Genomic DNA, 27,027 nt, shown 5'->3' with positions numbered 1-27,027 from the left:
ACTACTCAGTTAAGTCTCTATCATATTTTTACCTGAATCTTAATAATCACATTTTAAAAATAAAACAATAAATCTGTTGTACAAAAAAATGTCCTGATTTTGGAAATAGTCCGTTTCAATTTAAAGGGCGTAATGCAAACAATGATTTCCTGCTTCCAAATATCAGCCCCCTGCTGCCCACAGCTTCTCACCACATTTTACGTTACACATAACATAACATAATGCAGCCACCCACAGAAGGTCTGTTTTCACAAGGTCAACTTTTACTATAGCTAAAAGTTGCTGAAGCAATGTCTCACAAATAATATCTTACTAAAGCAATAGCAGGAGCATGGTGAAATAGGATAACTTTCAGGTCACTGTACAATCTTGACATTAAAACTCAGGTCATTTTTTTATATGCATTTGTTTTATGAACAAATATATTTGTTTTTGAGATTGTAGAAGAACCCTCCTTCTTTTCAAACGAATCCATTGTATTAATTTCAAAAATGTGTCTCTGCTGCTGGAGCGAGCTTGTATTGCTGTTGCTCAGACAAGGAGCGAAGCGGGCGCTGGGCCAAACCTGGGAGGGTCGATAGCTGTTATAAGAGCAAATGCTTGCAGACAAGCAGATTTTGGGAGGCCTAATGAATTGCACCCGTATTGATCTCCATGGGAAATGCTTGTATGATACAGGAATACTATACAGAAAGAACAAAAAACTGAGTTGGAGGGGATGGTGGAGGTGGAGGATGTTTGGAAGAGGGGGGCAGGTGCGTTTGTGCAGATTTTGTCAGGATGCAGATAGTGGGATCAAGATTGGGTATTGACGAGATACAGAGGGCCGGCTGACTGAGCCACAGAAGCTTGAAATAAACTGTGGGAGGCACACGGCCAGTCATTACAGTGAAGTCGCCTGGCCCTGCTCAACCTTGAGTGAGTCGATAAGCTATTATAACCATGCAAATTGAGCCCGAATCAGAGACCTGACATATTGGTATTATATTCCTGTGCAGCCAGCGGGTTATGCATCATTATTGGGAGCCAGCCGACAATATGCATTTTACTCCTGTGTTGTTTTGTTGTTTAGTGCGTGGACTCATCAAACACTGCCATAGAAAGAGACAATTAATGTTTGTGTGCACGTGTTTGTCAACTTGAGAAACAGAGTTTTTCGTGGGCACTCTGTTTGATTTTTGTCCATGCAAAGCTATTGTGCCTTTTGTTTTTCACATTTTCTCGACCTTTGCCTTTTTATCTGGTACCTGCTTGCATGCATGTGTTCCTTAAACTGAACATCTTTAATAACCGGACTGAACATCCTAAGGTAATAACTACTAAAAATGATGGCACTTTACTTTAGATTTCAAGCTGTTACTCTGGAAAAAAAAACCTTTGATACCTTGGTGATCTAGCCAGGTTAATAGAGAGCCAACTACATGACACGGAAACCTCTGACTTTAGGCTCAGCAGATTGGGCTTTCCTTGGAATCCTGCTCTGAGCTTCACCCCTCAGGGAATTTACTCTCAGTTTCAAGGTGTTGCTTCCAGCCAGCCAACGCTTGGATGATGTCATTTCAGCTAAAGGCTTTGAACACAGCTGTTGTCACTCTATGTTGTTACCGTGTGTCGTCACAGTGTGAAGTTATGGTGTTTTTTTGTTTGTTATCACATTGTGTTGTTACAGAATGTTGTCACTCTTAGTTGTCATAGAGTTGTTGTAGAGTGTGTTGGCCAATTGTGTTGATATACTGTGTTTCTACCTTTTGTAGTCAATCTGTTTTAACTTACACTGTTATTGTGTTACAACAGGGTGCTGTCAAACTGTTTTTTTTTTTTTTGGGGGGGGTTATTTTGTTTTGTTTTGTTTTTGTCTACATGGGTACTTTGGTAAGCCACAGACAACCAAGTCGCTGCTGTTGGCATAGAGACACGTGAATGTCTCTGAATGGGCATATTATAGAAATAACGTTATTTGTGTTTTAATGTGTGTGAGTGGCTTCATTCAAGTTTAATGTAAATGTTCTTTGAGTTGTCACAACACAAGAAAAATACTTTATAAGTTGAGTCCATGAAACCATTTTGTGTATTTTGTCAGTGTGGCTGGGTTGGAGAACAGAGAGGAGGATTTTGTGGGATCAAGAGCAACCTACCCTAGCTCTGATAACTGGAAGTCTCTTGCTGACTTACTGATATGATACCCTGACACACCTTGGCCTTACCCCTGACCAAAGCTACACTCCGTTTACCAGCTTGCTGCCTTCACAGTGTCAAAGCCTTCTGCTCACCTGAGCTCCTCTCCTTTGTCTTTGAAATCTCTGTAACTGCTATTAACACCCCCCCCCCCCCCCCCCCCCCCCGCCCCAGGTTCTCTCTTATTCTTTTTTTTCCTCTCTGACCCTGTTCCTCTCTTTGATCGCAGTGTCTCTGCCCTTCTCTCTGCAGCTTGTCCACTGTCTGCCCTCATCTTCTCTGCCACAGTGCTGTACTCTCTTTCTGCTGTCATCTAGCCTACGCTGTTCTTCATGAGCTCCAGAGGTCAACACGAGTAAACACTGGCCGACAGCCCAAACAGCATAGTGCTATTGATCTGGTTTGGTGCGAGAGGTGATGGGGTCTACTTGCAGGTCTCGAGGAGGGCTATGACCTCCAGGTCTAGACTACATCAGCCTGGGTCCTTCCAGTGTTATCAGACCAACAATAGTCAAAGATGGTCAGCTAGTGTTGATCCGTTGTGAATGCCTGAGGATGACCACATGTCACAGGTATATGGCTGCAAAGTTTGTTCCCCACCTCGATAAGTAATAAAGAAACAAACGGGCAACCAACATTAAAAGGCATCAATGGCATGATAATGATTCTATTGATTGTATTGTTCTCGTGAGATTTTTTTAATAAATAATATTTCAAGAAAATGAAAAGCCAGAAAAGCTCTTAATAGAGATATAAAGCAACTTAAATTGGACAATTAAGGTTACACTCTTCTCCATTGCTTGCATACTGTTAGGCAGTTGCAAAGAAAATGTTATTGCAAAAAACCTGACTATAGTTTATACAGAATAGAATAGAGTTTTGATTTGCTTTATCTGATCCTGTAGTGACAGTGTAGTTTCCCTAGTAGCTTAACTTTAATGTTTTGCACGTGATTTTTCTTTTTTACAACACAAACCGCAGACATTTCGAAATAAAAGAAACATGACAACACCCCTTTATGAGTCCAAAATAAACAAAAAGTCTCAAACAAACAAACAAAACATGCAATATGATCTATAAAAGTTATGTTTAAATTGTCTGTTTAGTCTCTTATTAGTCCACAGATAAAGGAGGAAGTCATCTGCCAACACGGCCGTTTGCTCGTCCAAAACAAACTCAGTTCATCCAAAAAATCTAAAAAAAAAGCAATCCAACAAAGGTAGTCGATCAATCATTGCTATACCAGAATAAAAAAGAAGCCATCTCACCAGGATGCATGCCAGATCGGGCCATATTTATTTTGCCCATGTGTAGTCTATGTTATAGTCTACCTTCAATTATATTTTATGTTTGAATAGCAAAACACAAAACCTATTCCTCTCTCAGAATAAGACACTCTCGTTTCCGCCATCATGTTTGTTTTGCGTGTACGTCACCTGGTTGAGTTTGAGTCTGCGCGGGTGTTGGCAGCACTGTCAGAAACCGGGTAAGGCTGCAGTAAAAATATTCCTTGATATAGAGCATGCCACAGTATCCCATTTTCTTTCGGATTTGTCCAGGTATCAAAATCGGGTTTCTCTAAACTGGGCATATTTTGCTTTCTGAAATCAGGATATGATGTTTTCATGCACAAATACAAAAACGGGATACTTAAGTCCATGTAAACACACTCACTGTAAGATGTCATCCATGTCTTTCTCTGTTTTGTGCCATCCTGGAAAACAGCATTCAACTAACAGCCTGTTAATATCAGTGAAGCCAGTTCCACAAATGTTGACCAACATGGTGAAAATATTCTAGCAACATCTGCAGTAGTCCTTGAGTCTTTAAAATATGAAACGTCTTATGGGATCAAAACATAATTCTGATACTGTGTCATTGATATCGGACATACAATTTCAGTAAGCAGCCTATTGAACAGCTCAGGGCATTGCAGTGTTTGATGTTTGAAAATACACAAATTTGTTCCACCAAGTTCTGTGTGCAGATGGGCAGCGATTAATCAGAGAGGTAACTGTGAAGTAGTTTGCAATTAGACTGGAAAGCTCTGAGGCATGCTAATTGAATCAGAAAATTAGCGACAGCTCTATACTGAGCTGTAATAGGCTAGCTGCTGCTTGCAGCAGGTGCTAACCCACTCAGCTGTAGAACAAGGTATTTAAGTCACATTAGCAGCAGTAAAAATATTCCTTGATACGGAACCGTCGGATTTTCTGCTCGTTTTCACTGCCCATGTCACCAGGTAGAGCCTGACAGCAAGCCGGAATACTTCGGCCGTTTGTGGTACAAACAGTACAGGCGCCTTTTTCATTAACTCCAAGACTAAGTGAAGAATTAATTTCTTCAGAAAAATAAAGAAACAACTTGGAGATGAGCTTGAAACTTATCAAATGTAAAAGATACATCCTTGTATTTTTACTAGGATAATAATATAGAAAACCTATATATTGTTAGCACAATGTGTTTTGACTGGTTTGTCTGGTCTCTCAGTCATATATCTTTTTCTAATATGCTGCCTCTCCTCGTTCTCCTCACCTGCACTTCCCCTTCTTCAAGCAATCCCCTCACCCTCATTTCAACAACCTCCCCAGGGTTCCTTTGCTGACATCTTTCTCTTAAACAACATGAAAAAGGTTTGAGAAATTAAAAATTGATCACTTTTGAGCACGGGGTTCCCACCTTCTCCCCTTGTTGGCTACAAGAAGGAGAGAGACAGAGAAATTGAGAGAGGGAGGCCGTCACTTTAGTGGGAAGGCTGTGTGAACAAAAGTTCTTCTGGGGGTTTCCGTACAGTCAGAGTTAGGCAAGAGTGTGAGGGAGCGTAGAGGGGAGACAAGGCAGAGACAGTGATGTTAGAGAGGATGAGAGGATGATGTAGAGGTAGAGAATTCCCCAGGCAGATAGTGTTGTGCCTCACAGTTCTGGCTTTAAAGCATGCTGCGTGCCACACATACGAGGAGCAGAGGCCATGGCAGAGAGAAAGAATGGTGTGTGTGTGTGAGGATGTGTGAGCGTGTTTTTGTGTGTGTGTTTTTGCACTTCAAGCAGGCAACATCCTCTTTTCTGCCTGTTGAGTCCCCCAGTCCTCCTCAACATTCTGATCCTGCCCCGACACTGCTAACTCTGATATCTTCATCAGATACGCCTGCCTGCAAACACACATGCTCACACACATAATTGATTAGACTGACACACATAGAAACACATATCTGTTTATAATGCTTGTGCATCTCTAACACAAACACTCTCACATACATTTTTCCAGTTGTGATTGATCATGCTCATAAGGATTACTGTGCCGTCTGTATACACTGCCTGTATTGATTTGTGTGTTTTTGTCCGCGTTCTTATGTTTTGGTGTCTGTGCTCTCCCTGAAATGAGCAAGGGTGGGATGAGGTCTTAGGTTGATGAGAAGCCATCTGCAATAAACCAATGTCATGCATTGATTTTTCCTGGTAATGAGTTCTCACAATGTACACGTGTGGCACACACAATAAACGCACACGTCATGCACACGGGTCAAAAGCACTCCCTTCTTTATGGAAACATACATAAATGATCTGTGTCTAGAATATGTGAATATAATACAAATAGGTTTCTGTGCCACATTTTTCTGCACCATGCTCACTGTCAGGACAGTAGAGTTGTAACAATTATTTATTTATTTTTTTGGTGGGGGAGGGGTTAGGGTGCTGAAAGGACCTTTCCAGTCTTCGCGATAATCTTCAACAGACCTATAAATCATATTTCAATAAAATGGCAGTGGGTACATAGCAAATGAATATCCCAATCCTTAATGCAGCAGCTATGGCATGCCTCTCCAATTCCTGTTGATGTTTCCTGAAGCTGTGTGTGTGCCTTTATTGCAAATCATACTCTGACACAAATCTGAACTCTGTACTGTTCACCCCTCCCAAATTAGTGAGGAAAGCTTTTTCTTTTAAAGACTTTCTTTATCTCCACAACCCCCTCTCTCTCTCTCTTCCTCTACATCTCTCCCTTCCCTGCTGTGAGGATAAGGGCACTCCCACTCTTACTCAACTGTGGAACGTTTACACTGAGGTAACTGCGAGGTTAGCTTGATCAGCTTTTAGTTAGAAAACTCTGGCAACCTGCTGTGGAAATAGGCCCTCAGGCACTTTGGCTTACTACACCTTAACTTTTACTTTCAGTGTTTACCTCAGGTCCCCGGTCAATCTACATATGAGTGTGCAACCTTTCTTCTTTATTAATTATACAACAGAATAGACTTTTTTTTTTTTTTACCCAAAAGGCATTCATTTTTATTCCTCACTTTGTTTCTGAGAATATGTTTCCCTCTGGCAAAGGTCATGTGGTTCTTTAAGAATCGAATCCGTCTGCAATACTCCGGAAATCTTTATAACTTTACAGCAAAGACAAATTCCTCTAATCATGTGCCTTCCCTGTACAACTGCAATTCAGTCAGCTCTGCTTCCGGCAGAATATTCCAACACCAGCTTGTTAAACAATTTCAAATCTCAACGCCAACTCTAGCCTATTCATACAGTTGCCTCCCCCTTCATATGCCCTCCCCCCATTCCTCTATCCCTCCCTCTGTCCCTCCTCTGATCCCATTTCACAGTGGAACCATCAGGAGCTTATAACAGTCCGAGCCTTGGCCAGGGGCCCAAAGCAGTGTATGGCCCGCCTGACCTCAGCTGTGAACTCTCAACCTTTCCCTTGGTGCCCTTCCCTCTCTAGTTAGCTGACTCTCTATTAAACAGACTCTGTGTCTGCCTTTTTAGGAAGGTTTGGATGGGGTGGTTGAGATGCAGTCGATGCTCATATGAACAGTTTAGAAGGCAATTCTAAATGGTAACATAAACTCTTCTCCTTTGTGGACGGATTTAACCCAGCCATCCAGCTAGGCAGCCATCCAAACCATCAGCTATTTAGCCATGGGTTCATACTGCTGCCTTCATGGTAGTCAGCTTCACCATCAACAAGCCAACCATCATTTTAGTAACAAAGCTGGGCTGAGTGAGACACACCTGATATTCTGTCCTATAAAAGAAAAGGTGATCTGGTTAATATATTGTTTCTTCTTTTAAAACCATGTGTATTTTGACTGGCACTGATTTGTTTCCAATGATGGAAAGGGTTAAGTCAGGTTTGTCAGGTTGCCTGTTATATTAATCATTGACACAAACCAGCAGCCTTAAACTGGACATCTACTTTTCCATGCTGCCCGTAGATTATTTTCTTTTCCTCAAGGGCCAGGGTATTTCCTGAGTATCAGGAGTTACAATAATGAGATTTGAGAGTTTTAAACAACTGAGCTCAGTCCATAGTAATTTGGGCCGCTGGTTTAGCTGTTCCCCATAGCCTCCATGTCCCTCGTCCTGGTTATTCTTTGCTGATGTTTAGGGGTCATAAGAGAGTCAGAGTAAAGCTAGTAATCAAAGTATTCGCTGTGAAAGTTGCTGAACAATTAGTATTTGTCAATCTAACTGTTAAACTGGAAGCCATTAAAGCAGCTGTTCACTTAGTAGATATTATGTTTGAGTATGATGCGGTTGGAAACCATGTCATGACATTTTTTTTCTTTGGAACAGAGACAAAGAGTGGCGCTGATGTTGCGCATGCTGTGCAGGTAACATTAAATTAAGTGCCTGAACCTTTCTGTGAACAGCGTGCGGCCAAGGTGCTGACAGGACCAAGGCGCTCTAAACCCCCTATCCCTGGCCATGTTGCTGAATGTCAACCTGGCATCGGGAGCTGGTGCCATCATACCCGCTGTCGACTGTGTTCAAAGAAGGGGGGGGGGTGTGAGAGAAAGAAGGATGGGAATGTAGGCAGAGGTCGGTATCATGGGAATAAAGTGCAAAGGGTTTATAAGGGTTGGCTTCTCGAATATTTCTGTGATGAGATTTTACTGTGTGAGCATGTATACCCACACTTGTGTGTATTTGTGTCTCAGTGGGTATATGACTTTATCCTTTGTGTGTCTGTGTGTGTGTATGTGTGATCTCAGTGACACACATCCCCTTTATGAGAGGCACATCACACTACAGATGACCCTGTTGGATGGAGATGGCCCTTTTAACTGCAGCGCCCTGATGCAATCCGCTGTAAATACATTAAACCAAGCTGCAGAGGAGGAAGCTGCTTATCCATCCTTTCCTTCTCCATCGCTCTCTCCGGGCTCTTTCATCCTCTTTCCTCCTCCTCCTCCTCCTCTCTCTCTCTCTCTGCCTTCCTCTCATTTACTTAAATCTGTTTCACTGTATTTGTCTCCTTCTCGTTTTCTTTTATCCACTTTCTGGTTTCCTTTCTGTTTGTTACCTCTATCTCAAAGTTAAGCGTGCAGACTCTCCCCAGTCTTTAAAATACACTGACTTTAAACTCTGCTAAATTGGTTTACTGCCGTTGCTTCGAAATTACTGTTTTACTGCCACCCCATCTACTATTCCCACCCCTGAACGCCTCACCTAGGCCGGCCATAAGTCTCAGCTCAAACCTGCCTGGAGGTCACAGGGAATGCCAAAGGTGCGGTGAGTGACGTGGCACTCTGGCTGACCCTTGGCAGCTTGGCAGGGCTGCCTCCCTAATGAGATTAGCTCGGTAATGCCGACTCTGTCTGTTTCTCCTGCCGCCCAGCCCGGCCCACCCTGGGGCTCTTTATTTAGCCAGCAGCAGAACCGGGTGTGCCAGCATTCACAGGTCGAGGGCAGGACAGGACCCACAAGCCCACTACCCTCTCATGTGTCCCCCTCCCCCAACCCAGTTTTCTAAACTGACCGGCCTGGGATTGGGTTTCTCCATTTTTCTGTTGCCTCGCTTTTCTTTTGTTGTCGCCGTCTGTGACACTCCGGGATACATATCTCTGTGATTTAACTCGTCTCAATCGGGTTTTTTTTGTCATACGTGTCTCTGTCCATCTCTCCCCGTTCTCTCATCACTGTCCACATGTCCCCATGCAGGCAGAAGTGCCCTTTAATACCCTGGGCTGAACAATACTGGGCAATGATCAAACAATGCCCTGATCCCTTGCAACACTCACTCACACACACACACACACACACACACACACCATGCCCCGAGCCAGGTGACTGAGCAAGAAACCCAGGAACCTCAGCTCCCATGCGTACGTGTGACTGGCTTTGATGATTGCTCATAGCAGCGTTAAGTGCAAAGCTGCTCACTATACCGCCCTGCAAAGACACACCGACTTGGACAGTATTACCAAAGCCGTGGCTACCAGCCCGGAGCTAGTTATGCTGCCAGGTTAGCTAGTCATATACATGCACATAGAATTCTCAACTTTCTCAGAATTACTGTAAACCTCTTTGCCTCTTCAGCCTCTTTCATCCCTTTGTTTGGGTGGCTCTGAGAGATGTTATTAGCACCCTTGTTAGCAGTGAGCGAGTTTAAGTGCCAATTAAACCGCCTACAACTTTGTCACCGTGACAGAGTGTTTTTATGAGAGGGCCCTTGACAGACAGGGGGGCCTCCCATGGCACAGGTGTGCCCCCCCCCCCCCCCCCCCCCTAGCTCTAGGGTCACTTTCATCCTGGAGTGTGTGACAGTTTCTGTGAGTCTGACTATGCTTAGCAAGCCCAGGTGTCCAGGTGTGCGTGTGTGTGTACCAACACCTGCTTGGCTGTGGCCTTCGGGTACAGACGGGTTCAAGTTCCACCCAAACAAACTTCCTGTACCAATATTCATTAGACGTGTGTGTGTGCGTGAGGCTTCATGTGTGAATGTGGTGTGTGCATAAGGCCTGCACAGTGTGTATCCAACAGACTTATAGTGTATGCCCCCTGTGCTCATCATTTTCACTGACGGATTGTGTTACCAAGATGTGTCAAAGTCTGCTTTTTTTCCACAAAGCTTTACTCTTCACCTTGTGATTGCTCTTGATCACACTGGCTTTGGGCTCTGACATTTTGTGTCCCAGTTTGCCTCTGGCCACATGAGAATACTGCGGACAAAATGTGTCATCCCCAGCCAAGAGCAATATTTAGAGAGGTGAATTCACCTTAACCCGAGTCCTCTTTCTCTGTGTTTCAGTTTAACACCTCTCTCTTTCCCATAGACATGCCAGAATGCACTCTGAAAGGGACTCACTCCTCCTCCCTCTTTATCTATCGCTTCAGCACAGACAAGTCGCAAAATGCACGCTGAAAAGAAGAGAGATACACACACACACACACACACACACACACACACACACACACACACACGTATACACATGAACGCACAAATACACGTACTGTCCCCAACCACCATATCACATTGCTGATATGAACCTTTAGAAAAGAGAAAAGGAATCCTGTTGAATAAAATGAAATTGTGAGGTGGATTTAGAGGCCTCCATGTTAATCTCTAAAGACAAGTGCAAACATAATAGCCATGCAGTGGATGTACAAGAAACTTAATTAACTGGAGACCTTGTCCATAGATGGCAGGTCAAGGGAATCTCACCCACACAATCTTGTCTTTTTGAGTCGAAGTAATACTCTGCATTTCTGCTTCATGAAGATCTCTCTCAACCTTTAAAAGTCTTTTTTATATATCTCTATAAGTCTCTGGAGAACATGCAGTATTTCACTCTATATGTATGTATTTGCATGTTTATGTCAGTGGCTTAGCCAAGCTGTGTTCCCATCTGCAGCTTTTTCTTTGGAGTTGCCAATTCCACATTTATAACTGATGACATCTTTTCTTAAAGGGACATGTGAGCAACACAGGATTAAACGCACAGTATGTAAAATCTGCCGCCAGGGGTCTCTCAATCTAAACAATAACAAAAGATTACGTTGAGTCTCACGGGGAGTCATGCAAGTGATTCTCTGTGCTACTCCCCCCTGCCTCTTCCCCCGCCGGTGAAGACAAACGACGAAACCGACCTGAGAAAGAGAATATGTTTACCGACGACGTATCCAAGTATCATTTACATGATGTTTCTATCACAACAGCACATACAGCAACAGTACGGCAGCTTTCAGTAGCTTATGAAGCGGTGTTTGACGTAACATCCAGTGTTTCCTTGGCAGCGTCATGGCGGCTCATCAAAACCTTGTTATCTCTTATCTGTCTTCTTTTTTTCCATTCGAACAAATAAAAGCTTACTAAACAGACACGAACTAACAATACACATGCTTTAGTATGAGAATCCCAAAGATAAGTCTTCATCTGTTTGACTTTAAGAAATTAAAAACTGAATCTTTTTGCAGAACAGTAAAGTGACCCTATCTGAGTGCTTGGCTCTTTTTTGTTCTATACTTGCCGATGGTCGGTTTGGAGGGAAATCCGTTTATTTTAAACTTTCTGATTTGTTCAGCTCAATCGCAAACAGTTTTTCTTTAAGTGTTACTTCTTGTGAAACCAATGAGAAGAAGCACCATGAGTCTGTGAGACCCCTGTGTCAATGGAAATGTCCGGTTATTGGGGATCAGTGACCCCTAATAACCGGACATTTAAAGACTTCATGTGGTAAGTAGTTAATTGTATTATTGAAAAAAGTGTATGTTTTCTTTTGAGGGGAGATTCTGAAATGTACCTTTTTTGAAATTGGACCAGCCAATGCAACAAATACATACAGGAAGTTAAACAAAATGAGTACATGTCAGTATGTGACTGCCTCTGGGGATTTAGAGAAAGTGAAAGTGAGTTCATGTTAGGTGAAAAGTGTCAGAAGGGTAAGTGTCAGATAAACACATTAAATGAGTAACTGAGGGAGAAGAGGATGAAGTAGTCTAGAGACAGTATGGAAAAATAAGGGCATGTAGAGAAAAGAGCAGCCAGAGAGAGAGGAAGATGGAGAAAGGATCCCTCTGGATGGAGAGATTGTAACATCACACTGTAGGGTCCCTTATGGGACAGCTGCAGACGGAGCACACTCCCTGCTGCATGCAGGAACAGGAAGCTTTGCCAGCATGGAAAACATACAAGAGAGGAGCGGGAGACGAGAGGAGCAGAGAAAAACGCAGTTCCCCTTAGAGACGAAGTGGGAATTTTCTACTAGCACAAACACTCTGTAGGCAGATAGCTGAGAAAGATGAGGGGAGGATATGGCAGAGAATAAGAAAGGAGAGGGATGCGGAGGAGAAATGAGGAGGATGGGGCATAGCTAATATGTTGGGAAAGTAAAGGAAACGGGCTCAAGACCAAGAAAAGTGGAGTGTTAAACTAAAATTAAAGTCATTTGTTAAATAACAGTAAATTAAAATTGACCAGAATTTGCAGTGATTCAGCACAAATGTGTGATTTGATTGTACGTATAATACACAAAAAAACTGATAATTACAACAAAAAAGATTTTCTTCACAGCACTATCATTTTCTTAAATCTATGTTGTCGACATGGCAAAGTCAGTTTCCCCAAATTTGCTTAGATTAGAGTAAAAGTTTCATACAACCTAACTTAATGCTCACCTTAGAGTTGGTCATTTTCTTCCGTCATTGCCCTTGGTTCCATCTATCTTCACAGATAAGCATGGTGAAAACTATGGATACCCATTAAACCCATTCATTCATTGATATAGGGTGTACCCAAACTGGTTTAACAACCAACTAGGATGTAAAACAGAACCATAACTCTTGGTGTCCAAATTAGCTTGGTGTGCAAATACATTCTATATATTAAATGTATGAGTGCACACCACTGGTAAGTGTGGAGAAGCCCACTGAAAAGTGCCATTAAATGGGATGACTTAAGTGCTTTATTAGTGCACCTCAGTCAGAGCCACAGGGTCATCAGAGAGGCTCTGATTAGAGGTCAGAGTGTGTTGCTATGAAACGAGGCATTACTACTCACCAACAACACAATAAATACAGAACTTATGAGGCAGCACTCTCATTGTGTCGCATATAGGGTGTGCTTGCCTGTTGGTGTATGTGCTAAAGAGTGTGTCGGCTGCGGTTTCGCGAAAGGGAGGAAAGAGGATGGGGTTAGGGAGGGGTTTAATATGCTACTTTAGCCCTCGGGGGCCTGTACAGTTGAAAGTCAGTGCATGAGGCGTGCAGAATCACACCAGCCTGCATTACAGAGGAAGGGGGAGGGGGGGTGGCAGGATTGGACAGGCAGGGTGGGGGGCTGCTATAAAAAGTGAAATCATATCACTTAGCAGCTGAGTGCAGATAAAGCTGTGTTTGAACTGGAAGGCATAAATTATACATTGTAAACAGAGCGTTGGGAGACTACGGCTCGTTTAAATTATGACAGAGGGTAGTTTTTCTCCTCTGCTTTTTCTCTTTCCCACCCTTGTGTTTCTGCTTCTCTCACTCTCATTTTCTTTTCTCCCTTTCTCTCGGCCCTTCTGACTTTGTTATCGTTATGCCTCTCTATATACATGTTTTCCATCTCTTGCCTAACTAGTAGAAAACACAAATACCCACAAATACCTCCTTAATTAAATGTTTTAAAACTTTGTGTCTGACTAAGTTTGTTTTTATTTTCTGCTTGAATTTTGCTTTACATTGTGAAATGCACTGGCATCTCCTCTCCAGGCCTTTCTGCACAGTGTAGCATTTCACACATGTCATGTACACAGAACACAATTGGTTGAGCGTTTTGGCAGTCGCCTATATTTTTTGATCAATGATCCGATCCTGCATAGTTCAACTTTGGCTGTTGTTTTTTTTTTTTTTTTAAAGGTGTCTTCGTTCCCTCCTGACAAGTGCAAGGTTATTGATCAGTTTATTCAATTTGCTGTTGACCGCTCTGCACCATCTCTCTGCTCACAAGTCAATAGAGGAGGGCTGAGAGGGTGAGTGTCTCCCCTGACCTCCCCTCCCTCAATCTCTGACTCGTCCCCTCTATCACACGACATATACACAATCACACACATATAGAAAAACACACGTACTCGTGAATAAAATGAATGACTCTCTCTGCCAGTTGTACCCACACCTCTGATCCCTGCTACAATTTTGATTAGTCTTGAAGTGCTGCAAGGTCAAGGCAGTGCTGTGTGTGTATCTGGTGTTAGCTGATGCTGTCAGATAAAGGTCTTAAGCTCTGTTAGGGGGGGGGATGTTACTCTGTGGGGGGGGGGTTTCTGTGTCTGTGCCAGGGTGGGTGTAGATTGTGTCTGCTCTAGAGGTGATCTGGGCAACTGTGAAACAGGGATCAGTGACCTTGCCCTGTTTGGCACACACGGCTCAAGTTATGAGTCCAGTGTTTGCATGCATGTTTGTTCTTGTTCTGATTAGAAAAAGTCTTCCAAAGCAAGAACTGTTGGACCGTGTTCAGACCAACTGTACTGCATCAAAAAAAAAAGGACTCAGCTTTACTCGGGGCTATTGCTACAGATATAATAATGGAGGCCAACTGTTGACTTGTTTTGTCACTTACAGGTAAATGGTAGAGTTTACCATGTGTATGTGACTACAGGTTTAGTGTAACAGGGTGGCCTTATGTCACTGTCGACTACTTGTTGTGTTTTAAAAGTGAGTTCTGTGTTGATAAAAAACTTTCAGCATCTAAAAAAGACAATGCTTGTCCTGCACCTCCGTGTCTTTACTGGTGTGCTTCACCAAGAAAGTTGTTAAATATCTTTATTTTGGATTTATTTTTTTTTGAATAAGCATAGCTCAGTTTCCCTCTGCTCATCAGCGTGCCTTCATTTCAGGACTTAGTTCATTTATGGAGACCACACTGGGGGCTTCCACCCTGCCTCTGCACGGAGCGAGAGGAGATAATTATTCTCTTTCTGACTGAAACATTTTTATGAAAAATGCATGCAGCTGGGATTCGAAGCAGCTTATCAAAAGGTTAACTCTTCCCCATAGTTGTCTGTGCCTACAAAAGGGAGTGTTTCCAACAACAGTGGCAGCGTCGGGCCGCTTTGTGTTTTTTGCTGCTGTTTTGTTTGGGTGTTTTGAACATGGTGGTGACCTGCCGCTGGCCTGGGGCTTTGTTTTCCTAAAGTTAACTTTCAATCAAGAGACGAGCCAGCTGTTGTTTGTGTTGTGTTCTGTACATCATCTCTTAAGCAGCCATCTGAGTACGGATTCACTGCAAAAGAACTCTGTGTGTGATATAGTTACTTCATATTGTTGTTCTTCAGCTTCATTAACACAATGAAACACTGACAATTCATGCACACTAACATATTAACTACTTTTACAGCTTTTTAATTGTGTCCCTTTTTTTTTTTTAGACATAATCATGAAGCCTGACTGAGCAGAAGATTTTTTATAGCCAATGCTTCCATTATGCTGTTTTCAGTACACAGTACATGTCATTGTGCCTGGTAGCTCCTTAGATCATCTCATTGAGATTCAAAAATCTTGTGCCTTTTTCACCTTCACGTACACTGTATTCCCACATACACTTCTGTCACTCATTCATTCACATGCATGCACACACACAAAGTTTACTATAACACACACACACACACACACACACACACTTCAGGACTTATGTGGTATGAACGCTGCCTGGGAAAGTGATAGCAGGAGAAAAGAAGCTCTGGAGAGTGAGTTATCTCTTAAGATGTCATTGAGGGGCGCCTCTCTTCTCTCCCTCTTCTCTCTATCATTTTCTCTCTCTCTCTCTCTCTCTCTCTCTCTCTCTCTCTCTCTCTCTCTCTTTCTCTGTCTCTCTCTTGTTTCCACTTGCTCTCTCACATCATGCTTGCCTTCGGTGGTTATTCAGACAGTCCAAGGACAAAGTAGAGATACGCTGGGAGCAATGGACTGTCCGTCAGTGTGTTTGCTCGTGTGCGTGAGAGAGAAAAGGAGAGAGAGCGAGAGGGGTTGATGTCGAGTCTTTGAAGCTCTTTTCTCTTCATCCTGACAAATCGGAGTGTCTTCCCCTCTCTGTTTAACCCCCTGATGCTTAATCGCACGCTCACACTAACAAACCTCTCTTCTCAGGCTGCGGTGGACATAGATAACATCCTAATGCACAGCTTGCTCTTGTCGAGGTCGCGCCCTTGTGTTTAAGGACTGTTACATTAACTTCATTTCATATTTATTGACTTGACAAGGTGACTGTAATAATATTAAATATTTCATTTCCATAACGAAGTAAGCGATGTGTTCGCTTTCTCTGATTATTCACAGGTCTGAGCCTTGTATTTGCAGCACCAAGCCAGAGGTCTCCATATTATTATTAAGTCATGCAGTGTGTCAGTGTGGCCTTGGCTTGTCTGACTGAAGCAGACTGAAGTAGATGGCCCCGGGGTCTGTGACCCTGAGACACACACACACACACACACACACACACAAAACCAACCAGATACCTGACCTACTCCCCTCCTGCCCCTCACACACACACATAACCTGTCCTGGAAATTTTGTGTGTGTGTGTGTGTGTGTGTGTGTGTGTGTGTGTGTGTGTGTGTGTGTGTGTGTGTGTGTGTGTGTGTGTGTGTGTGTGTGTGTGTGTGTGTGTGTGTGTGTGTGTGTGTGTGTGTGTGTGTGTGTGTGTGTGTGTGTGTGTGTGTGTGTGTGTGTGTGTGTGTGTGTGCAGAGCAGCTGTTCCCCTCTCCCAGACAAACAAGGGAAATCCTCCTTGTCTTTCCTTGTCCATCACAGGCCTTCTCACTGTCCAAGTACACGTGGGCTCCTGCAAACCGAGGAGATTTTACAAACGCTTATGTACACACACACACATCCACACACTCAGCCCCTTGGCTCCAGCCGGGTTCCCCTGACGCAGGGACACACGCAGACAGGAAGTTTGAGGAGAGGTTTGTGTCAGTTTGCTTCTCTTAGAACACTTCAGGAGTGACCCTCTCTTGACCGAGCGGCTTCCTCCTCCTCCATCTCTCCATAAACAGGCACATCCCTGCGACTGAAGGCGGCCCCCCTCGCCAAGTGTAATAACATTACTCATGTTTTGCTGTGAGGCGGGACATCTATGTTCTTTAGGGAGGCTGACACACGTAGACACGAAGAAAACTATGTGTGTGCGTTTCCTTCTGGGTTTTCTCTGATTGCGAGGATGGCAGATCTTCGTCATGGAGAAAACCATGTTTACCTGTCACCTTAGCCGTCTCCTCTCCTCCCACTATTTAACCATTGTGTGACCTTAAAACACACTTTTGTACATGCACGCGCAGGCTAACCCCGCTCAGAAATACACACATAAAGAGGGGTTGTCCACTGATCTTGTTGAGTGTGTGTCAACTCCATTAGCACATTCCCAGATAGGGCCAGAGCCCTCTTATCTGTGGCGACCCATTAATTACACTTTGTTCCCTTAAGTGATCTATTTCAGACCTGCTCCACCCTCAAACACCCACTCTCTGCAATCTCCAACCCTGGCCTGCTCCTCCCCCACCTGACCTGTCCTTCTCTTTTTTCCTTTCCTCTCCTCTCCACTCCTCTCCTCTCCTCTCCATCCACATCCATCCCATCCTCTACCCTTCAAACCACTGCATTAGCCCTCTCTGTATGTGTAACAGTGCATGAGAGCACAAGGTCATGTGATAAAGTTCTTCTATACCTCCACAGCAGGTGTAGGTGTGTGTGTAATAGAGACAAACACACAATATTCTTAAAAGAGCCGAGGTTGAGGCATCTCGTAGGAATGTTTCGTCAAGCGTTTTCTAAACAGTGTGGAAACCATGAAGTCTATTATACCACAGACTCAGGTGGTCCTTAAGAGCCCCCCCCCTTTTTTTTTGAAGCCCTGTGGTCAGAATTGTTTGTTCTCTTTTGCAAACTTTGAATAACTCTTGTTCACACGTGCACATCAGCATAACTGTCCTCTTGCACGTATCCTGTATTTTTATGTTTGTGTGCTCTCTACACTATTACTGGAGCATTTTAACAATCAAGCAGTGTTTATTGGTTATTGTTACACCTTATTGGTTGCTAGTATGTATATGTAGAGAATATTGTCAGAGTCCTAGGAGAAAGATCCAAGCAGCTCAACTAGTTAAACTATTTGCATTGCTTTCCTTTTTTTGTCCAAAAGCAAAACTGCTATTTCCTAGAATACATGTTTTCTAAGGTGTGTGTTATTGGTCATTATTATTATGTTATGATAATATTATCATGTTGTGTCTACTTCTTTGCCCTTCTACTTCTTTATGCAACATCATGAAGAACATGTGACATGGCATTTTTAAACAACATAAGCAATGAAATCACTAAGTGTAGTGTTTTCTAACTGTTTATAACCAGAGAATACTGGTTAATAATAAAAAAAAGAATTAAAAAAAAAGAGAATAATTTATTAAAATATTTGCATCTTCACCATGCTGCCACTGCATAATGCCATTAGATTCTCTGCAGTTATACCTTACACTGCCTGAAGCATATGCAGTGGTTGTGCTCTATTGTTTAGCGCTGTAGGGCTGTGTGTAAGGTGTGTGATCACCACAGCCTTGTGTTGATGGGAGTTCTCACAGTCAGAGCTTTCTATTCTGTGACCATAGACTCTGAATGTGGCCTGTCTTTCTTACAGGTGCAAAGGGGGCCTCTCTCACCCCTCCCCCCCCCCCTCCTCCACCTCTTTTGTGACTGACTGATGTGTGTATGTCTGATGTTGTGGAAGTGTGTGTGTGTGTGTGGGTGTGTGTGTGTGTGTGTTTCTATGCCTGGTATTATCCTGAAGGTGCTGGGGAGGTGCATGTGTGTGTGCGCCAGACCTCATTGTGTTGAAGTGGAGCAGAGGTTGTGTGTTTATGTGTGTGAGGAGTGTCGTGAAGTGGTGTAGCAAGTGTCCAGTTTGGCTTGGGTTTGAGATATTGACTCTGTGTGTGGGTTGGTTAGTGTGTGCATGGACACACCCATAAGAGCACACGCTCAGGCTACACTACTGTCTTCACCAAGGTCGTATGTTCTGACCCTTGCCCAGGCTTCACGATGTGTTCGTGTGTGTATGCGCTCATGCCTATGGGAGCGCACGTACTCGCATGCATGCAGTGCCTCCACTAATGGACAGTCTTTGTGGGGGCCTCTCTTTTCAGCCATGCTGCTTTTCAGACACATTGTGCCTGGGCATAGAAACAGAAGCTCTCCATTGCCCTTCAATAGGCCAAAAACAAAACCGTGTCAGGCGAGCTAGCAGCCCCTGAGTGTTTGCCATTTAAGTCCTGACCAATGGTGGTGCAGCAGGAACAAAGGGCCTGGACAGGGAAGGAGGCCTACACTGTTTACAGTGCTAATGTCTGGTTGGCACTTCCAACAAGGCCCCTCCATACACATACATGTGTGCGCACACTCGGCCATTCAATCTCTTTCTTTCTGTGTTGCTCTCTGTCACATGCGGGCACTAAATCAATGGGTACATGCGGAGACGTGGTTTATTAGGGAAAAGGGAAGGATTGCTATCATACATTCTTTCTTTTATAAGTTTTCAAAATGTTTGCTGTATGTCTAACATTAAGTACATTCTGACATATTTCATTCTTTAAGTATTTTGAGTCATGTCTAAAATCTTAAGTGAAATGAAAACAAAAAGACAAATGTGTGTCCCTGTTATTTAATGTCACATATTATTTCAATGTTGGAGGTAAATGAGACAAAAGGTAACTAAGCTTTTTTTTTTTTTGTAAACTGCCACACACAGCTGCTTCTCCTCTTACTCCAAAGTGTCTCATCCCATTACAGCTGAGCAGAAAAAAACAAGTGACATTGAGAGGTGCCGTCAGAGGCGAGGGGCATGTTTGGGTTTTTGATTTTCACTGAAGAGGAGAGGAGAAGGGAGAGGCTGACACCGGTATCAAATAGCTCATGCCATCCTTGGACTGGGGTTATCTTGTAAATACTCCTTTCCAAGTCTATAAAAGCGAGGGTCCTTTATGATGGCCAAGGCCACTCATTCACGTTAAAATAAAAAAGCGCTCTGTACAGGCTCAGTTTCTGGGTGGGGAAGGATAAATGAAGGAAAGAAGTAGAAAGTGTCTTTTGTTTGGATTCCTAGTTGTCCCAAGATTTTTGCTCTTCCTACAATTACAGTGCATACAATTTAAAGTAGCTTACATTGAGGATTGTTGCTGCAAGTTTTAATGTGATATTCTCTCTTCTCCAGGCTCTCACTCAATTTGATTTCTGTCTCTCTTCTGCTTGTATTTCATTCCATGTAAATACAGAATCCCCTAAGCGGGCCCTGTAGCTACTGATTCAGGTTCCCCATCTCTGGATGTGTAATGAGTTCTTCCTTGTTTTTGTCTAACAACAACACACAATAATAAGCAAAGTAATTAAAAGCAGTGTTCGGAGGGGGTGGGGGGGGGGGGGGGACTATAGACCAAGCTTACCAACAAGCTTTTAAAATGAATTGCATTGCAGTGGTGTTACTGGTTCGATGAAATTAGCTCTTTTTTGGATTGTCTCTGTTTATTTTTCTTTATCTTAGGAAATATAATTTAATCAATCAATTAGTCTATATTCTTTTTGAAAAAGATTTTATTTTGCTTTTTTTATGCGTTTATTGTAAAGATAGGACAGTGGACAGAGTCTGAAATCAGGCAGAGAGACAGAGTGGTGGCTAACATGCAGGAAAGGAGCCACAGTTGAGATTCTAACCCTGCCTGAATGACTACAGCTTTCATACATCGGGCGCAGGACTAAACACTCTGCTACCAACGCACCAATTCATCAGTCTTATAGCGCCAATTCAATACTTATATTATCTTAAGACACTAGACATAAAGGGCAGGTCTATACCTCACTCTTTGTTAAATTTCATCTTTTCTGCTTCTGCTGGTGTTTGAAGGTTTAGTATCATGTTGATTTTATTACAAAGGATGACACAAACAAAATGAAAGTCTTCTTATTCCTGTTACACTATCTTTGGATTGACATAGATGTCTTCACTCTGAATAGATATTAAGGGCTGCTGGTGGGGAATTGTGTTGGTTAATTGCCATTTAATTAAATTTTAGCTGAGGACAACATCTCCACCTTTTGTTTAAGATGATTGAGGAGCTCTGGCTGTGTGCTTGACTGTCAGTCCCGTCTGGCTCTCTTTGACCTTGTCTCCGGTGGCAAAATGTCCAGCCCCTTTCAACAGACACATGGGACAAAAAATGACATTTTTGACTTAAATGCTTGTCCACAATCCAAAAAGATGACAATATGCCTAACTGACTGTACACACGTGCATTTTATGTGGACAATCACAAACAAAGTTCAGTACGAAAACCAGGGAAGATCATCTAATATCAGAGAGCGTCAGTGGCGGAAATCCGATCGTCTGACAACCAGGATACAGATAGCGATTCCCCACCGCTGATCCATGCAACAGATAGTTTCCACAAACAGAAACCCGGCTAAGGTTACATTCAGCACTGGCCCACACCCCAATGCTCTGCCTCACATCAAGATAAAACAAAAGCTTAGGTTTGTGTTGATAGGAAATCAATAAGAAAATGCAATGTTTGGGTTAGTTTAGATTTTTGATGAAAACTGTGACAAGAGGAAATGAGAAAAATATTTGCTTCTGCATGCAGTAATATCTTGCATATCAGTCCGCTTAGGTGTTCTGTTCCTGTAATTTTCTCTCCATGATAATATCAGTGTACGTCCCCTTTTTTAATTGAAGCTCATTAAATGTTTAACCCAAATGTCAGAGTGTTGATAGAGCACTCCTAATTATTTAAAGAAATCCACAGAAAGAAAAATATCATCTCTTTACATTTCCCTCGCCTCAACGTCCTAATAATTATTGAAATATGTATTTATTTTAAAAAAAGGAAGCAAAGAGATATGGCCCGCTTCACATCAATGTAATTACGAATCACAAAAAAAGTTTGATTCAAATAAAATAGGCCATTTGTACACAAGCAATTAACTGCTGTGGCTTTAAATAATGTAGCCCAGATGGAACCTAATTATAGTCGGCATGCTTTGATTCAGGCTTTCTGTCGGAGTATCACTCGGGGCGTCACTTTGGCTTTTCAGTCACCTAGCGTTTGTTTTGAAATTTGTGACAATCAGAGGCGATTACCATTTGTAACAGCATGCAGTGTTTGGTGCAGAGGGAAGAAAGCATGGCCCATAGCTATGGAGGAGTTTCCTTGTTTCCTTTTAACAGCTAAAAACTCTCTCCCTGTTCCCTAACCTCACTGCACACAAATGATAACAACGGTGCTTGTGTGTTTAGGGGGAGGGTAAAGGGGGTTTGTGCTGAGTGTGTGTGCGTTTGTTGCCGTCCATGCTTGTGACTAACGTGTTTTTGTGTGTGTGTCAGTGTCTTGTACCAGTGTGGAGTCAGGGGGGGATCAAACAGTCAGTCAATTACCTTGAGAGGGCTCCAGTGGCAGTGACAGAGTGGAGGAGGCTAAATATCCAGGATCAAATACTCTCCTCTGCCTGTCACATAATGAGGAGGCCTCGCTGGGCGAGGACAACACACACTGAATGTTCAAACACAGGGCGAGGGTGAGACAACGCGCTGAAACTCTGCCATGACCTGAGCACAAAGCAGAGCGTCCACCACAGACCCTGTTTCTCCCCGCTCTGTCCTGCTTTAGTGATCATCTGTGTGTGTGTGTGTGTGTGTGTTGCCTCACCTCAAGGTTACAGCGTCATCATTCCACTGTGAGGAAATAATCTCTGTTAAGCTCTCCATTGCTTCATGCTAATTATAAACACATTGTGAAAGTAGAGAGAATTTTTTTTCTGTATTTCCCCCGACAATACCAGATGTTATGGAGCCCACTGTAACATCATTATTGCTTTTACAATAAATGAGGACATTATTGCATTTACAATAGACTTTATTGAATTAATGCAATTACATTGATCTTGTTAGAATTAGCAACTTAATTGATTTACAGAGAATGCAAGAAAGCAGCCACAAATAAACACATAAGGCACTTTTTGCAAAGCTGTGTCAGTTAAACCCGATTCCTAATGAAGACATTAGAGCCGTTTTAATTTAATATCATGTTTAAGCAATACATGAAATCAATAGCTCATAAAGATTCTGCTTGTTACTTTAAAAAAAAAAAGTTTTCCTGTGCGGGACTAAAAGTGAAGATTAAGCGTGCTCATTGGCTGTTTATGGCTTCACTTTGCACTCCAGATACGGCCAGATGACACCACATCGATCCCCACATCTTTTAAAGATATTACTTTGATTTGTGGCAGAGCTGAGGTAATTCTCACTCTCCCACTCTCTCTCTCTACCCCCCCCCCCCTTTCCCTGGGTCTTTTTAGTTGAACGTGTAGCCTGGTCATTGGGGTTTCTCCTTTAAATCATTACTCACATCTCAGCTTTGACAACATCCATTAGGTCGGACACACTTTAGCTATTAAAGGAAGAGTGGACGTAAGCTGTTAAAGGCCTATTTAAGCCAGTGAGGGAGCGGGTTTATGTCTATGTGTGGGAGTGTTGTCAAGAGTGTGGGGGGGGGGCTTTCTACCATATAGAGGGGGTGGAGCTTCACACCAGAGTCATTGGAGGGGCACAGGCTCATCTGCATATTGGCACAGAGACGCCCCCCTGCTGACCCCGGACTGCGATGGAATAGGGTGGAGAGCCTGGCGGCGTTCCGTAGGAGTTCATCGCCAGTTCAGGGTGAATGAGAGAGCGCTGCGGCATTGATCGCTTTCTGCAGGAAGAGAAAAAAGGACAAAACAGAAGTAAAAACACTAGTGAGGGAAAGACCGATGAGACACAGGAAAACTGAAGAGGAGGAGGTGAAACAAAGATCACAGTTCTTCAAATTGGATATAAATGATATATTAGAGGTGTGAGAGGGCTGTGTCTTTGTTTTCCAAGGTTCCATGTTATGTTGAGCCCTAACACAGGTAGCACAGTCACTCAGAGTGCTGGGTTATTGACTCCCATGATTGCCAGGCCAGTAAATTTGACCCAAGGCACAGTCTGCTTGCTGTATAGTGTGCACAGCAGTCCCTTTTCTCAGAGCGAATGAGAACTCTTTGTGCACACAAATCACACAAACATACAAAAACAAAAAACAGTACCTACGACCAAACCCAAATATATCCATAGCCAAAGCCCCTGAACACACCCCTGGTCCAACAATCATACACAAACACACACCAGCTCCATTAATGCGTCTAGGCAGGGGTCAATCTAATAAACATTGGGTCAGTGCAGTGGTCATCAGAGGCCTGTCTGTGGTGAGAGAGCCTTTAAGGTGCTTCCTAATTGTGTCCCTGCGGCCTTCTGGCCCAGCTTTTTATAGCCTATCAAATGTACACAGAGGAGACAGGAGGAAGTGAGGAAGGAAGGAGAAAAGCACTGAAGAGAAATTAATTGGAATTGCAGTGAATTTCTGATTTGACTCATTCAACAGTAGTATGAATTTCAACCCTTTTCCTCAGATCGAAGATACTAATCTTTCCCAGAGAAAATGGCAGGGACCTAATTTTATGTTCTTCTCTAAAGTAGAACTAGAAAAAATTGTCAAGAGAGCAAATTAGGATCCAGAAAAGGAACCCCATTATATGTTGGCTTGTCTGTTGACACAGTTCAAATGTTCTTAGATCCATCTAGAGAGGGATGAAACTCTTCATAACATGTAAAAAAAACTAGAGGACACCTCAATATGGCTCCACAAGTCCAGTTACAGTTGGGTTGCTGAGCAGCAGAGCTGCTAGCAGAGGCAGGCCGGGACAAGCCATTATCTGTTAACGTTCTCGCTGAATGGTGTGCTAGCAGGAGAGGAAACGTGTCGGGCACCAGCTGCAGCCGCGATCTGTCCTCATCATGGATGTTCTGATGGAGAGTTGAGGTGCTCTGTTGCAGGAAAGCATTAAAATTGCCTTTCAGTTTGCAAGCTATCCAACTAAAAAGCTGCCTAGTGATAACCTGAACCCTAAGGAACCTGAGGCGCATGGACCAGATTTCAAGCCCCAGTGTGACCCCAAACTTGGGAACTGGCTAACCTGGAGGAGGTCAGACAGAAATCCAGCACTGCTGCCTCCCCCCCCCACCACTGCCGGACCACTTGATACGCTCGCTTGTTAGCTCTCTCCAACTTCTGTCCTGCCTATCCTCAATCAGCTCTTTAGAATGAATGACTGCCGCTCCACTGCTTTCTCTTAGTGCCCCCATTGTGCATAACTCTGTTTCTGTAGGAGGACCTGAGATGGAAAGGGGGGACATGCAGCGGTGTTGATTATCAGGTATCCACTTAGATAACATATTGAGGCTGTCCCATTGGAGTAAAAGGTCAGAGGCTTTCATGGCTCTCATACATGTGGCTATGGAGCAGTGCATCGTAATGTATGGTGAACAGGTTTTAACGTCGTACCCACTCACTTTTTACTTTGTCACAGAAGTTATTCATGATGCAGAAATGTGTTTTTAATCATGTCAGACTGTTCAACATGCACTTTATTTTTCCTGTTTAAAAGTAAGAACATTTTGTGAACCCCGCTCATGCCCATATTTGTGTCTATTTTTGTGTCCCTTCCACTCATAGGCACAGAGAAGCACGAGCTGACCTCCTGGATGAGCTTTAACTCCATCTTCAGGTTCTTCAGCGAGGTCCTGGAGGTGAAGGAGGATGAAGAGGCTGAGGAGACATCCAACATTGTCACCACCCGCAGCAGCTCCCTCAAAAACAAACACCAGGATTTGTAGAACAAATATGACTTGCATCAAGAGGGAGATCTGGTTAGCGATGGATTATAAGAGGGGCAGTGCAGAGAGGAAGATTCTGGATCTCTTCAGCATGCTTTCTGTTGGGTTTTTTGACCTCCCTCTTTCTCTGTTACCTTCCTTTCCTCACTCTTCTCATTGCGGGTGTCATCTTTCCCTTCCTGTCCTCCCTGGCTCTGCACACAAATAGCCTTGTTGTTGTTGTAAGACACAGGAGTACAGGGTCACCATGTATACATCACAATAACGTTTTGCATTACTTCTAGATGAGCGCAACTGTCAAAGCAATATGGGCCTGAGTGTTAGCGCTTCCCGTGGGCTGTGGCCTAGCTGCGGGTACAGGCCACAGTAGCACAGATTAAGGCTGACAGGCGCTGTGCACAATGCGCCATGGTGCACCTCTAATTGTCCTGACATCCGCCTGAACTGAGCTAATGCCCTGCCTGCCCTCCAGTCTGCACTGCTCAGAGTCTCCCTCCTCTTCCCCTCGGTCCTAAAGCCTGAGCTGCTTACCTTGAAATCAGCTCATCCTGTATGAAATCTTCAGCTAAGGTACATTTGCATTTCAACCTGATCGTTTCCCTTTTTCTATTTTAAAATCTTCAAAAACATTTTTTGAGAAGAGGCAACGCACTCTTAAATGATGATCATTTCTTATGAATTTAAAAAAAAAGGATGTTTTTATAACTTTTTTTGTTCTTATTTTCTGTGCATATGCAGCTCACTTTTAAAACCTGACTTTTCTTTGTGTAAAAAGTGGTTCTAACTCTTTCAATATATTCACAGGACAACTCTGCTTATAACAAGAAATGTCTTTTTCTATGTTCAAGCTTTAAGCTTAATTTCGATTCAGTGTCTCACACACGTTCACACAATTTGATTTTTAATATAAAGCCAATACTTCTCAGAGCTGTAAGTGTTTACTTTATAATCTCTCCAGGTTTGCACAACTGTGCAAAGTCCGTCTCTCTGTGTTTATTATAAATACATATCTTTTTTTTCTATTTGATACCCTTGAAATTGATGTCTGCGGATGATTTGATGTGATGAAACAAATAAAACAAACACAACCTGTGCTGAATATGGAAAATCGTGGCCACCGAGCTTATTTAAAATTACTTAAAGTCAAGCATCAAACTGGGTTTGAGGGATATCTCATTTTAACAGGAGCCAGAAGTCAGCTCACAACACTCATAAAGCCTCAATATATCGCCTTACACATGTCAGGAAATCCACCATTTCAATATTATTCTAAGCCTAAATGATATTTCTTTAGATGTTGGAGAAAAGTAACATATCTATTCTTTCCTCTTTCTTCCAAAGTACTCCTCTTGTGTGCTTAG

General features: G+C 43.1%; 1 protein-coding gene across 3 annotated transcripts in view; it reads left to right on the top strand.

The window, feature by feature from the left end:
* arb2a (ARB2 cotranscriptional regulator A) overlaps positions 1-26,774 on the top strand; it is a 142,636-nt gene extending 115,862 nt beyond the window's left edge. For all 3 annotated transcript variants that reach the window (XM_079347473.1, XM_079347472.1, XM_079347474.1), the window contains exon 11: positions 25,506-26,774. In XM_079347473.1, coding sequence (XP_079203599.1) covers positions 25,506-25,666 — 161 coding nt within the window. In that variant the 3' untranslated portion in view covers positions 25,667-26,774. The remainder of the gene's footprint in view (positions 1-25,505) is intronic.
* The last annotated feature ends 253 nt before the right edge of the window (positions 26,775-27,027 follow it).

The sequence above is a fragment of the Symphodus melops genome, assembly GCF_947650265.1.
Source record: "Symphodus melops genome assembly, chromosome: 1".
Taxonomy (NCBI): Eukaryota; Metazoa; Chordata; class Actinopteri; order Labriformes; family Labridae; genus Symphodus; species Symphodus melops.
This window is presented reverse-complemented; position numbering and strand designations above follow the sequence as displayed.